The sequence below is a fragment of the Phodopus roborovskii genome, unplaced genomic scaffold (assembly GCF_943737965.1).
Source record: "Phodopus roborovskii unplaced genomic scaffold, PHOROB, whole genome shotgun sequence".
Lineage (NCBI taxonomy): Eukaryota > Metazoa > Chordata > Mammalia > Rodentia > Cricetidae > Phodopus > Phodopus roborovskii.
This window is the reverse complement of record NW_026126540.1, coordinates 32,814,790-32,829,352: the sequence shown is the minus strand read 5'-3', so window position 1 is coordinate 32,829,352 and position 14,563 is coordinate 32,814,790. Positions and strand designations below refer to the sequence as shown.

General features: G+C 44.6%; 1 protein-coding gene across 1 annotated transcript in view; it reads right to left on the bottom strand.

Moving 5' to 3' along the window:
* The window catches only part of Casq2 (calsequestrin 2), a 58,096-nt gene that overhangs the window by 13,717 nt on the left and 29,816 nt on the right, over positions 1–14,563 (bottom strand). Inside the window, exons 5-7 of the mRNA XM_051198735.1 lie at positions 12,131–12,204; positions 7,321–7,451; positions 6,049–6,094 (exon numbers count right to left, since the gene is read on the bottom strand). Coding sequence (XP_051054692.1) covers positions 6,049–6,094; positions 7,321–7,451; positions 12,131–12,204 — 251 coding nt within the window. The remainder of the gene's footprint in view (positions 1–6,048; positions 6,095–7,320; positions 7,452–12,130; positions 12,205–14,563) is intronic.

The window sequence follows — 14,563 nt, the reverse complement described above, 5'->3', positions numbered from 1 at the left end:
CCAGCGCAACAAAACTCTGCAACACAGCTCTAGCAAATTTAAGTTTCAAGACAGTTCTGTGAATGTGACAGTTTTGAAGTTCCCCACCAGGAGATATCACCAGTGATGGACCAGGTTACAGGGACTTCTAAGCATGGCTGGAAGATCCTGAACCCCCTCCTAGAGCAGTAACAATCCCTCAGCTCAACTAGGATTTGGGTGTCTGGTGCTCACACAAGAAATGAGGATTCAACCATTGCCTCTGGTTGGAGAAGCAGAGCCCATGGAGTAATTTAGGGCCGCCACCACACGGGTACCTGGCGCCCAAGAAGGCCAGAAGAGGGTATGTGATTCCCCCAAATTAGCAGCTATAAGTAGCCTGATGTAGATGTTGAGAACCAAACTCAGGTTCTCTGCAAGAACAGCAAATGCTCTCAACCCCTGAGCCATCTTCCCATCCCCAACAGGAAGGTTTCTATGAATGTGAGAGGCTCTGAGGAGAGTTTGGAATTTGGGACTATGGTGGTGGTTTTAAGATGTCACTGGGGAGAGATACCAGAGGAGGGAAAGTAAACATGGGAACATATCAGATATTAAGAGCATTTCATAGTTGCACATCTGGAACAGGAAGCCCACCTTCCTGTACCGACTTCCTGTTGATTATTTACTAGAGAAGGAAGAGTGAGGGTTTGGAGCAGTCCCTTGTGTAAAAACCTCTGAAGACTCCACACTATGAGATGGAAAGATAAAGCCAATTGTATCCTGATGTCAGCTGCCATGGAGACAGCTATTCACTGGGAGCCCTTGTGTCATATCAGAGTCATCCTATGGGGGTAGGGGACCCAACCTCTCCACATCCCTGTTTTCCATTTCGATTGCCTTTAATGCTGCTGCAACCCTATCTAAATGCTAATTTTTCCCTTTGAGTTTGGGATGAACAAAACCTCCCAAAAGTCTAAGATAGATTAAGTAGAAAATATTATTATTAAAAGCAAGAGAGTGGGCTTTGTGTTGGCCAGATTCTCTAGGGGAATTGAAAGTTACAGATATATATGTGTCTGCACCAGGTTATTAGGAAAACCTGACAGTGACCAGAAGGAGAATCTCAAGTTCACTGTTGTACATTTGCTATTATTGCCAGACAGACTACCCCGCTCAGGTCTCATTAGGCGGCCCCATGTCTCTGTCGCCTGCCATCAGTTAGAATGGAGCACCCATAACTCTGTGAAGCAGGCTTCATTTCTGCCTCCCCTTCTAGAATGCACTTGGAAATTGGTTTTAGAATTAAGAATCCATATTCATTTTCTGACATGCTGCTCCAAGCAGGCCTGTCACTGCCTTGGACTGAAATGGGCCCTGAGTGAAAGAATACTGTCAGAGGGACAGAGGGACTCTTTAAGCATCTCAGGTATTTGGAGCATGAACCTGTATCGAACACCTGTGGAGATGTGGGCAGGCTGTGCCAGATGTGGGGAATTTTCTTCAATAAACTTGGAGCAAGAATCCATGTGCAAACCATAAGTCAAATGTACTTCATATTCCTATTCAGTACTTAAAGGATCCCAGTGACTTACCTAAAGCTACAGAGGTAGCGGTGATCTAAGTGGGATTGACTGGATCTGTCTAGCCCAAAGACCCTCTGTGCTAGCCAGCTCAGTCTGCTATAACAAGGGGACATAAACTGAGTAACTTATCAACAACAGGAAGCAGGGGGAAACTTACTCCTCACTGTGCTGGGGGGTGGGAAGTCTAAGGTGCTCTCACCAGTGAATTCAGTGAATTCAGTATCAGATGAGGGTCTTTATCCTTTGGTCTTTGGTCCTCCTCTTTTTTTTTTTTTTTTTTTTTTTTTTTTTTTTTTTTAGATAGCAACTCTCCTACATAGCCCCAGCTGACCCTGAACTCCCTATTCACTATGTAGCCCAGGCTGGCCTCAAACTTCTTAGCCTCCTTCTGGGAGTCCATGCATGATTCATATGCCCAACGTGGGGCTTCTTTCATAGTGCAATCCCAACTATGAAGGCTCTGTCATGGTAACCTATCACCTTCCAAAGGCCCCACATTTGACATCAGCTTTTCAAAACATGAGTTTGGATGAGATACAAATATAGACTACAGTACCAACAGTGAATGGCAGAGCAATTTCTATGAAGAAATTCATTGCTGCTGCATGCTATGAATATGCTTAAAGAGGCTAAAAAGGGGGCCTGTATATACAGTGGCCATGTACCAGACCCCAATGAGCAGGGGATGTGGAACCACTAGTCAACACCCTACTGTAGATTCCTCAGCTTTTTGTCTCTTCCTGCCTTACAATGAATGTCCTAGCTTTTGGCTATAAATATTAAAATTATTGTTATTGGTTCATTTATTATTATTGTTGTTGTCGTCGTCGTCATCATCATCATCATCATCATCATCATCAGGTGATGGCAGGCAGGAAGGGAGCCTGCCAAGCATGCCTGTGGAGGTCAGAGAACAACTTTTTGGAGTCAGTTCTCTCCTTCCAATTTCATGTGGGTTCTGGGGGTTGAACACAGGTTTCCAGGCCTGTGCAGCAACTGCCTTAACTAGCTAAGACACGCCCCTTGCCCTGAGGTGTTAAGTTTTGAGGCTATTTTTCCTTTTCAACCCTCAGCATTTAGAGCTGGGGAAGCAGCGTTCTTTTTACTAACTCTCTTCTTAACACAATGTAACAATGTAACACATCATCCACCAACTCAATAGAGAGTCTGTCTGTAAAACTTCTTAGGTGACAAGTGTTAGAAACGTAGCAATGCCAAGAAAAACTAGTGTTACAAAATACTCACAGCTAACTTACCACTGTCTGTATTTTGTTCTGTTTCCTTCACCTCTGTGGAACTTTCTCAGACGAAATGAACAGACTTAAAGAAAACAAAACAAAGCTCCCTAGTGCAATGGCATTACCTTGGGCCTAATCGAAGGCTCTTTAGTCCTATGGTAGAAAGGATTCTGCATTGCAATAGAGCAAAGAATCCTTCAGAAGAAATCACTGAGGCAGGTGAAGTGGCTCCACAGATAAAGGCTCTTGAGTTCAGTTCTGGGGACCCACGTGGTGGAAGATAGAAAAACCAACTCCCACAACTTGTCATTGAACCTCTACGTCATCACACATAGGTGCCATGGCACACATGCACTGGTACTATGGTCTCCATGCAGCCCCTCACACACAAAATAAATAAAATATGAAATAATGTTTTTCGAAATTGCTGACCCCTATACCCTATGGGCAGTTGCCGCAGATTCTGGTTATTGACAAGAACTAGGAGAGCCTCAGAAAACTGTCAAGCCAGCACTAGGTCTGGATAGGTTCTCTGACCTCAAAGTTCTTGGTTTTCCACACAGCAGATACCACTAGCCGCCATTTTCTTCAGTGCAAAGGCATGGTATGACTTTGTGTGGGCTGCTGTCATAAAAACCTGCACAAGAGCAGAGAGCCAAAGGCAAACTGTTCTCAGAACAACTCGCTCTCCTGTGTTGTGCAACTAACTGCTTTGTGATGTCAGCAAAAACGGACTGAAGTGAAGACTTTTAAGTCCCTTGGAGTCGCTGCTCTTTGGAGCAGTGCCCCCTGGCGTGGGCAGAGGGGCCGGGAGAGGTATGGGTGTGACTCCTCAGAAGTCCTTCTGACAAGAGGTGTCTGCTTTTCCTTTTCAAAAATGCAAAGATGGCCCTAGAAGGACCCGTGCTACCCTTTTCCCTATTTGGGCACCTGGATGTGGGCTGGCCAGATCACGTGACTAGCCCAGAATGCAGTATTGGGAAGGAATGAACCCTTCTAGCTTCTTCTCAACTTTGATTAAACTCATTAAGAGTTGAGTGTGTGGCACAGGGCAGTGAACAAGATGGCGGCAGCCTGTCGGTCTGCTGTTGACTGCTAAAAGTAATGCTCTGATCATGACGCTGAATAAACGGAGTTGAGAGTTAGTCCCAGCAGGATCAGGTGAGCACATCCTTCCCACCCTGCCTGTGATGTGTGTGTGTGTGTGTGTGTGTGTGTGTGTGTGTGTGTGTGTGTGTGTGTATGGGGTGGATTTCAGAGGTTCATAGGCTCAGGGGCAGGGAGGGGACACAGCCATGGAGACCCCAGTCTTGGGTGTGATATGGTGTCAGAGAGGAGAGTCTGGGAGTGGGGATGTTTCTGCAGTTGTGTTATCTCCCTTCCCAGAGCCTCCTCAGCAATCAAGAATGGCCTCCGGGATAAAGAAAAGGAGTGAAGACACCACAGATGAGAAAAAGCAGCAAGTGTTCTCCCTTTAAACTGGCATTTCATGTCTGAAAGAAAGATTGGGAACCTGTTCTAGGGTCAAGGGCACTGCAGAAATATAACAACCAAGTGCAATAGTCCAGAGGCACATTAGATGCTGGGCCTGTGTAAAAAGGGCTTTCTCTTTCAATAAAGGATGCTAATGGGACTCCTGGCCAAGACTATACAGTTAGATGAATATTGATTTCTGGGTTTGTTTTTCGAGACTGGGTTTCTCTGTGTAACAGTCCTGTCTGTACTGAAACTCGTTTTGAAAACCAGGCTGGCCTCTAATGATTTCTGGATTTTTATCACCATGGCTATGAGAGAACACTTGAAATATTTTGGGATTTTTATATCAGTTATAGAACTCTCAAATAGCATAGAAATATATTTACACATATGTATTTGCATATAAACATATTTATATATATGAAAAGAGAGAGAAAAAAACCAAGGTGGTAACATTTGAGGACTCTGGGTAAAGAGATAATGGATTTTTTTGGATTGTTTTATAAATCTGAATTTATTTTAAAGTAAAAGCAGTTTTTAAAGGCTGCCTGTCCAACTTACAGCCCACAGGCCATGCAGAAACATGTACAGCTATGCATGAGATCTGAGGGCAAAACCCGTAAACTTACTTAACACATTATAAGATTTATTTGGGTGGGTGTTGCTTTTTTTCGGTTTGTTTTACCTTTTTGTTTTTAATTTGATTAGGTAGTTCTGGAGGCTGATCTTTCTAGATGACATCATGTGGGAATGTCAAAAGTCTGGACAGCAGTACAGACATTTCTATTCCTTTACATTTATTTGGTAACAAGAGTCGGTTTCCTGAATGCTTGCTGCACCTTCAGAAATGGAAGCAAGTCTAATGCTGGGAATGTGACTTACTTCCTGTGCAACCATGACACTAGATTATGAGTTTAAATTTCAAGTAAATAAATGTTTCCATTCTAATGGCCAATACCACAGTGGTAGCCTGTGGGGACATAGTGACTTTAGGAAGGAATACTGGAGAAAACATGAGATCTGGGTCCAGATAGCCTTGCATTCCAAGAACTAATGCTTATTAGTTTTGTGTCCATGAAAAATTAACCTAGAATGATCATTGCTTTTCTCTGTGTAAAATGGGCTAAAATGGTATTTGTCTCATATCAGAGAGCTGGCATTTCTAAGTGGAACACCAGCAATGGCCTAGAAAACATCCCATAGTCTCTGGTTGTTTTTGTCCATAGACTGCTAGAGCTGAGGTGGAGTGGAGTGAGGTGGAGTATCATGGACAGGCCTGTTGATGATACTATTTGAGCCACCTGACATAGACCTAGAGCAGGAGCTGATGTCCCCACTTCCTAGTATCTTCAATTGATGCTTTAAAAGAAAAACAAAACCCCAAAACTATGATTTATTAACCAAGCACCTGCCATGTCTTGAACAACCCATCTCACTTGTCCTCACAAAAAGTCTCCAAATAACTGGAGAAACAAAAGCCAGAAAGACCATGTGGCATGATATAGACACAAGAATACTGAGTGGCAGATACTGGACTTGAATCCAGGTCTCTACGACTTTCTAGACTGGGGTTCTTCCTCTTTGCTGCCTAACACAGCTGGTGGCACACAGGTGGAAGCCGACCACTAAGGGAAATAAGTTTGAGCAATGTTACTGAGAGAATAGTACCCAAGTGGGTCCTACTGTTTCCAATACTGTGCTCTCTAGATGTCACCCCACTCAGTAAGACTTGGTAGTCAGAGGGCAACCTTCTTAAAGGACACACCCACAACTCTTTGCCATTTCCTTACCCATGTTTCAAACATGTCCTCTGGGCGCAATCGACGTAGGGTGGGTCTGAAAAAGAGAGGAGCTTCCTTGAGTAGGTAGAAACTGAGTCTCAGTCCCATCCAAATGAGACACAGGTTCACATTCTTGAGCCCAAGGAGCCCTGAACCCATCTGTGTCTTTCCACCTGGTGTGTCAGGAGAGCACTAGGCCCAAACCATTCAGCCGAGTCACAGACCCGTTAGATCCAAGGCACACCAAGCACATAGTGATGGGTTAGAGGGAACAGAGACAGCACCTTCCCACAGTCCCCTCCTTAAGATGGGGATCACTCTGTCTGTAGGAGAACCCAGAGCCGATCTTGAACAAGGAAATGGGACAGACCACAATTATTCCAATGCAGAATGCCAGTTTTTGTCATTATGGTCATCCATCAAAAACTGCAAAAATAGGTGTCATGTTTACCCTTCCCAGTGTTGAATCCCTGCAGGGACAGACTGTGCAGGTGTAGGGATCATGGCGCTTCAGGAGCAGTGAATACATCTGTCCATGTCAGGAGGGAGGAAAAGTGAGGCACTGGATCCACCACCATGGTCCATGTTCCCAGATGGCTCCTCCCTCCAAAGCAGAGGCAGAGGATTCCAGCTGGTGGGTCAAGGCCTCTTGTTTGTGTAACTAGACCCTGCCCGGGACACTGCCGCACCCACTTGTTTACAACACAAGCAAGGGCTGCTGATCTGCTCCAAGCCCAGAGCCAAACAGCCGTGACAGAGGCCATTTGACCCCAGAATTGTGTAAATGTTTACTGCGGTGGTTCTTCAGTGAAAAATTTTGTAGATGCCTACTAAAGATGCTCTGAGTCCTAGCAAGTATCCCTGTCCCAGAAGTTGTCTGTTGAATTGTTCCTGGTTATATTAGTTAATTACTAATCCCACTGTCTGAGACTAACAGCTCCATAAGGTTGGAGAATAGCCAAAGTTCCTCCCATAAAGCACCAGGAATGTTGCTCCACACATAGGAAGTTGTCGTTATAAGTTCATTCATCTCTTACTCTGGCTTAGGGTGGGGGTGGGAAATGCCAACTAGAAGGAGGTAGTCTAAGCCTACCTGCAAATGCAGAGCCTCATTCAGAAGTTGTAACATCCTGGTCAATGACTGACAAAGCCACACTGGCCAGTTCTGTTCTACTGGGTCTCTTATTCTAGGTTGTTGCTCTTGGTGACTCTGGATTGTCAACACCAAGAGGATCTTATCCATTATCCATCCTCCCATCCCCTACATGCTGTCTTGAATACCTTTGATGTTCCTTCACAAACTCCACAAGCTCCTCTTCTGTGTAAGGTTTGTTAGGGATGACATTGGGCTCATCCATAAATGGCTCATAGAAGCCAACTTCATTCATCTTCAAGGACAACTTCTTTGCCACCTGTAACAGACAGAGATCTGTCACTCATTTGAATGCTAACCTAGAGTAGTAGTGGGCTACCGACCCAAAAGTAGGAGCTTGTGTTCTCTGGTAACAACATGAGAGCTATTTTAACTTAAACATTGAAGTAGCAGGGACTCTATCACTTGTAGTCTCTGCAGGACTTTCTCTTTCTATCAAGGCAGGTTCAATAGAAAAAGACTTGTCTGGAGAAATAATACGACAAGGAGCGGTTGGAATAACAAGTGGTGTATGTAAGTGTATGGTTGTCTTCCTTTTGCTGTGTTTGCCAGGGCTGGAGGAGCGAGCAGATGCTAAGAGAGCATGTTCACAGAGTGGCTTTAACTGAACTAATTTGGATGGAAAAGGCAATTGATGGAAACCATTAAAGTACAGAGGTTCACAGAGTCAAAAGCCAACGCATTCACCTGTCCTTGATCTGCTCATAAACTCTAATTGCTAGTTAAGCTGAAGCATCGGATCTACTCTGAACCATCAGGCCCAGTCTCTGTACCAAGCTTGCTAGATATTTGTTGGCCCTGAGAACTGCCCAGCCACAAGACAACTAATTGTTCTGCTTTGCCCAGGAGAGAAATGCTTCCTGGAACTTAGGAGTTTCATTGCTAAAGTGCTAAACAGAGACAGGATGAGTGACAAAGCACCATGTCTGACAATTTTCATCTCTTGTTTAAGGAGCCACACAGCAGTGTGTTGTCAGGGCAAAATGGTTGCTGTGTTTGCCTGCAAAGCTGCTGAGCTCAGGACCTCTCTTTGTGACATGCTTTGAGTGGCCTGGAATGTGCAAGGCTCAATAGGAGGCCAAATGCCATTCTCCAACTCAGAGCCATGATCCAAGAAAGCACAGGATAGAACAGTGGCTCCCTTTAAAGTGCACAGCATTGCCTAGGAGCTGATACCTTGTGGTGGTAACCAGAGCACAGTGACCCAGTAACCCAGGGATTGGGACTAATGGGGGAAGGGTGAGCATTACATAAGCTCTTACACAAGGAGCTCCATTCTGCAGAAACACTTATGTCCACAAGTATCCAGGTCACTATATTGCAAAAGACAAGCTTCAATCCAACATCCTATGCAGGGTTGAAGCCAACAGGCCACAGAAAGAGCTATAACCCCAGCACTAGGGCCAAGGAAGAGAATCACAGATTCAGCATCAGATTAAACTAGGGTGGGTTCAAAGGCTAGTCTCACGTATGATGATCTTGTCTCAAGATAAAAAGGTACAAAGTAGACTGAGGATGGAGTTAGGGAGTATGGAACTTTGACTAGCACACATGAGGTTCAATCCCCAACACACACACACACACACACACACACACACACACACACACACACACAGAGAGAGAGAGAGAGAGAGAGAGAGAGAGGATGTGTTGAGTTTTTCTTACACTAGATTGTCTCCTGGGGGGGGTGCAGTGTGAGTAATGCAGTAATGAGGCAGGGGTCTGTGGGCGTGGGAGAAGCAAACAAATCAGGGCCTGTATTGACACAATTCTTTGCACACCTGCCTATGGTACAAGAAGGTTGAAAATGCTAGACTCTGCTCTCTGGGCTCACTCACTCACTCACTCACTCACTCACTCACTCACTCACTCACTCACTCACTCACTGCATGTTTTAAGGGCCAGGTTTCCAGAAAATGAGAAGTGATTAGCATGAAAAAAAAAAAAAACTATAATGCTAGCCAGGTGGTTGAGACTCATGCCTTTAATCCCAGCACTAAGGAGGCAGAGGCAGGCAGATCTCTATGAGTTCAAGGCCAGCCTGATCTACAAAGCAGTTCCAGGACAGGCTCCAAAGCGATACAGAGAAACCCTGTCTTGAAAAACCAAAAACCAAACCAAACCAAAACAAAACTGTAATGCTATCAAGCACATAGCCTGCTTACTACATGCTGGCCACAGTTGCAAAGTGCTTTAGGTCGGCTGTGTTATACAGTACTTACTTTGAGCATGGTCGGAGCTACCACTCTGATCTCTTTTACATACAAAGAACAATTTAGGTAAGTGATTCATCAGGATAAGAAGGGCAGGGTCACAATTGTATTCCAACATATTTTCCTTTGAGAATTCCCTTCTCCTTGACCATGCAAAGAAAGAACTCTGTAGATATTCCATAAACACTACATTGACAGCCTACACTCAAATGAGATTGTTCTTTGTCATTTTGTCATTCGTTCTTATTAATTCATCCTACATCAGGGGAAGTAATCATGACCTCCTGAAGGTGAGAGCTGGCCAGAGCCACATGTCACACAGCATGCATATGCCTGTGTGTACATATGTGCCTTTGCACAGGGTCTCTGGTCCCTGGATGCCTCTGTCTGGGTCTGCAATGTTAGGTCTATGAATATAAAATTGGATTGTTGAGACTTTAAGTTTTAGTTTGGAAGAGTCTAAGATTTCCAGCAGTCTCTGGTACTTGTTCCTGTACTTCTCTTTCTTTCAGTCTTGTGTAATTGTATCTTAAATAGCAATGACTGAAGGAGAGTTGACTGGCCGATGAATTCATCAGTTCCGTTTGTCTGTAAGTATTTAGTGGGACCTTCTGTATCCAGGGCAAGACTCTAGCCTGGGTGTTACAACTACATAATGATGTATTATACTCTCAGATATCAGATAGTTCCATAAAAATAAAATTGCCCATGGTTTCTTTTGTCCTTTAGTTGAAATAAGTTTTGGCACTTTCAAGCAAACTAAAAAGGACAATGAACATTTTCCAGGCATTTGCACACAGGGGATTTTGACTCAGGACTTTCCTGCCATTTAACAGGTCAGTCCCATGGTCAGCAAAGAAGAATCATCTGAGCAGGAACTTGGGCCCTGCCTACACCTCTCTCCTCCATCGGTTCCTTCAGGGTTCAGTGTGACTCGGAACAGACCAAGTCTTCATTTCACTGGTCCCCAGGCAGAAGAGAAGGGCAGGCCAGAGCGGTGTGAGATCAGTAGAGCTGCCAGGCTGTCAGGTGCAGAGGTGGACTCTGGCCTCCTTCTCCCACACCTTCCTCACTGGCCCGGAACTTTAGGGTAACCTGATCTATACCACAGGGGACCCTGTAGGGTCCCAAACCTGTGTGGCCTCTAAAGTTCCCTGGGAAGAGTTTGCTTTTGTTTTAAGCTTTAGATTCCTAGGGCTAGAACGATGACTCAGCAGTTAGGAGCATATACTGTTCCCTCAGAGGACTGGATCAGTTCCCAGCCACCTGTAACTCCACCTCCAAGGGGATCTGATACCTCTGATGTCTGTGGGTTCCTGCACCTTCGTATACACACACACACACACACACACACACACACACACACACACACACACGTGTCCTGTCACAACCCTAAAAAAATCCTGGAATAATACCACAGATTAATGTTTTTTATATTTTCTCTTAGCTTGTGTTCCTAACAGCCAATTCTTCCTGACCTCCCTCCCTCCCTCCCTCCCTCCCTCCCTCCCTCCCTCCCTCCCTCCCTCCCTCCCTCCCTCCCTCCCTCCCTCCCTCCCTCCCTCCCTCCCCCTCTCTCTCTCTCTCTCTCTCTTTCCTCTTTCAGCTCAGATGTGCAATCTCCAACCATTTGAGGGCTTTCTCCTTTGTGGTGACCAGATGTCCTTGTGGCAAACTGGTCTGTCTTCCCCCTCCCAGGTTTTATTACTTTTCCTGCTCTTCAGCTCTTTTGCCCCCTGCTGGACAATTGGTGAGGCTGCAGCCATGCCTTCTGGATTTCACCACCTCCCCACTTGGCAACAAGGTCTGCACTTGATGGGTGGCACTAGCCTGGTCCCTATTCCATAGGGAGGGGCAGAAACTGCCTTTCTCTTTTCAAAGAATGTGAACCTCACAAGACTGAGGATGACCTTGAATACCTTGCTTATGCATGCAGTATTGGAGATCAAACCTAGGGCTTGGTGCATGTTAGGCAAGCGCTATTCCAACTAAGCTTACATCCCCAGCACTCAGAGATCTTAACCTACAATCTCTCAGTCACCCCTGTCTCAGGAAAGCCAGTGATAAATATAAATTGGGTTTCTGCCTTCATCCTTGCCCAATACACTACTGTGATCTCCCCTCCTCCTGGGTCTAGGTGTCTTTTTATTAACAGCACTTCTTACAGCTAGCTAACATGTACTGCATGCTTGCAATAGTCAGACTCCAGCCACACTCTCTACCCATGGCTTCCTTCTCTGATCACAGCTGTGTAGAATGGCATCTTTGACATCATGTGAGACTTAGACTTTATCCAGCCTTACCAGTCAGTCACTGACTATGACCAAATCTATTTATTGTTCCCTGCCTTGGTTGTTCCCTCTGTGCAGTGAGAATACTAGCCCCTCTTTCAGGCCTTTGAGAAGATGGAATTGCCCATCCCTGGGTTAAATAATCACTTTAAAATGATCATTGTCACCATCTTGCCATTTTTGCTTAAAAGCTGTCCCAATTGTGAACCTCAATCAATGAGGGCAAACTTTCTTTAAATTTAGACCTCATTGGATTCATTGGTTAACCTTTCCTTTTGGATTATGGGCTTGAATACAAGGACCATATCCTCAGAAGTCGTTTTCCAGTCTCTTAACACTTCTGGACAAAGAGGCAAAGAAGGATGGTGGAGAGTTCCAACTTTAATTGTCTATGCCCCTGAACGTGTTTAAATGGGGTTTTCATAGGTACTTACCCCCTTGTCAAAGGTAGCAAAGAACTTGATATAAGGTTGGAAGTGTTCGGCTGCCTCTTGGAATGCTTTGTAATCTAGGAGGGAAGCCACAGGAGAAAGAACATTTGCTAGAGGCAAACTGCACACTTGGAGGGAACTGTGTTAGATAACTAATACTATCTGAAAAGACAGTTGGAATTTATGGGCTACCTTCCCCCACAGGTTTGTGAACAGAAAGCAAGAAACAGGGGAAACTGAAGAAGAAGAAAAACATACATTGAAAAACCCCAAATCAAAAGAAAAAAATAAAACAAAGAAATCAAAAACAACAATAACAGCAAAAAAACCTCCTTCCACCCAAATGCATAGTGTTATAGTTTCAGCCACTGGAGTTGAGGTTTCTGGATAAAGGAGCCCATAGTAAGAAGGAAACTGACCACACTGTGTTTACAGTTAAAAGAAAGACAGGACCCCATGAATCACTTCAAGCTTCTCCAAAGGAGGGTTCCTAGGTGCATCTTTCATGAATGGTTTTCTTTTTTAAAAGCAGGTTAGTTTTCACAGCCCTCCTCTCCGTCCTCCAGCTCTTTTCCACCATACTCCCTGAGCCTTTGGGGGACAGGGATTGGTAGAGATGCCCCATCTACACTGAACATTCACAGTCTCTGCATTTTAGCCACTGCAGTGAGGAACTTTCTGACCAGGCTTGGGAACTGCACAGATCTTTGGTTATAAAGTTAAGTATTTACTTACTGTTTTCTGAGACAGGGTCTCACTATGTAGCCCTGGCCTCAAACTTAATAGAGATCTACACCCTCTGCCTCCCAAGTGCTGGGATTAAAGGCCTGTGCCACCATGCTTTGTTAAATATAAATATTTAGAAGACAGTTTGATGTAATAGGAGATGTAATAGGAGGGTCCTTGGAGGAATTCAGAGGGGCATCAGGGGTGAATATGATCGAAATACATTGTGTGTGTGCATAAAGTTTTCAAAGACTAAAAAGAGGTTTGTTTTTAAACCCTGACTCTAAGAAGATTATTTTAAACCAAGCCTATACTTGACTCTGGTTTCAAATGTATATCCAAATTTGTCACAGAAGGAAGGAGCCACACCCATGTGAGAACACTGCCATTTACTACATTTGGGCAAAGACTGCATGAGGTGTCTGGGAGTCAGGCCTTGCAGTCAAAGATGGGAATGGTGGCACTTGTTATAAGTCAATTTTATAATCCTCTTCATAAGATTGACATTTTCCATTTCATTGGATTTCATACTCCTGAATTAGGCAGACTTGTATAAGATTTGGTCATAGATTATTTCAAAATAATTCCAGGTAAATATCCAGGTAAAATAGAAAAACACAGAAATGTCAAGGGACTCTTGGCCTGGGGGGGCACTGGCTTTTATGAGCCATAGGGCTGGGGATTCATCTCAGTTAAGTGGCTGCCTGACACACTTAAGGACTCCAGTCTGAGGTTCAGTTCTCAGAACCCATGTAATAAACCCTGGCAGGTGACAGACGCTTGTCAACTCAGTTTTGAGGAGGCAGAGACAAGTGAGTCCCTGATGTTGCTGGTCCCTACTTGGAAAGTCCCAGGCCAGTGAGAGACTCTGTTTCTTAAAAAACAAAAAACTTAAGAAAAAAAATAGTACAGTCTGCTCTTAGTTCCACCCACATCTATATTAACACACTCTTCCGTGCACACAATACACACACATGCAGGCACACATTTGAAGAACCACAACACATGTGAGTTGTTCTAGAAGAGACAATGACAGCATACATTTAAGAGGGGTTTGAAATGTGCAGGAATGCTGATCTGGTATGTATTGCTGATGTACACCAATAAAGATATCCCTGAAGCCATGGGCAGTCAGAAAGATGTCATGAGGTAACTGAGTGTTTTGAGTGGTAGGCAGAAGCATTTGAAAGATCAGAGAAGACCTAAACAGAGGAAGGGCAATGGTGAGATCAATACCAGAGCAGTTGCAGAACCTCAGAATCCCTGTCCATCCCCACCTCCAACATCTCTGTCGAATCCCTTGCTACCTTTATGAACTGTGAATGCCTAGCCCAAGAATGACCAGAACCTGAGTGAGGACCCTCCTTTTTCTCTTAGAAGTCTGACCCATGCTGCTGTCAAGATGAAGGATGGAGAGATGGGCATGATGGCATATTATTCGATGCTAGCACTCAAGAGGCCCGTGGATTTCTGTGAGTTAGAGGCCAGCCTGGTCTACATAGCAAGTTTCAGGCCAGCCAGAGCTACTTAGTGAGATCCTTCCTCAAAGCAAGCAAACAAAAAGATTAAAGATGGAGCTAGGGACTTCCAGATGGGTGACTCAACATTCACAGGACCTTCTTCCAGTCATGTTGCTACAACAGTTGTCCAGATGCCTGGTTTTGTCACTAGCCTGTCTGGTGTTGTAAAATATGAGCATTCAGCCCTCCA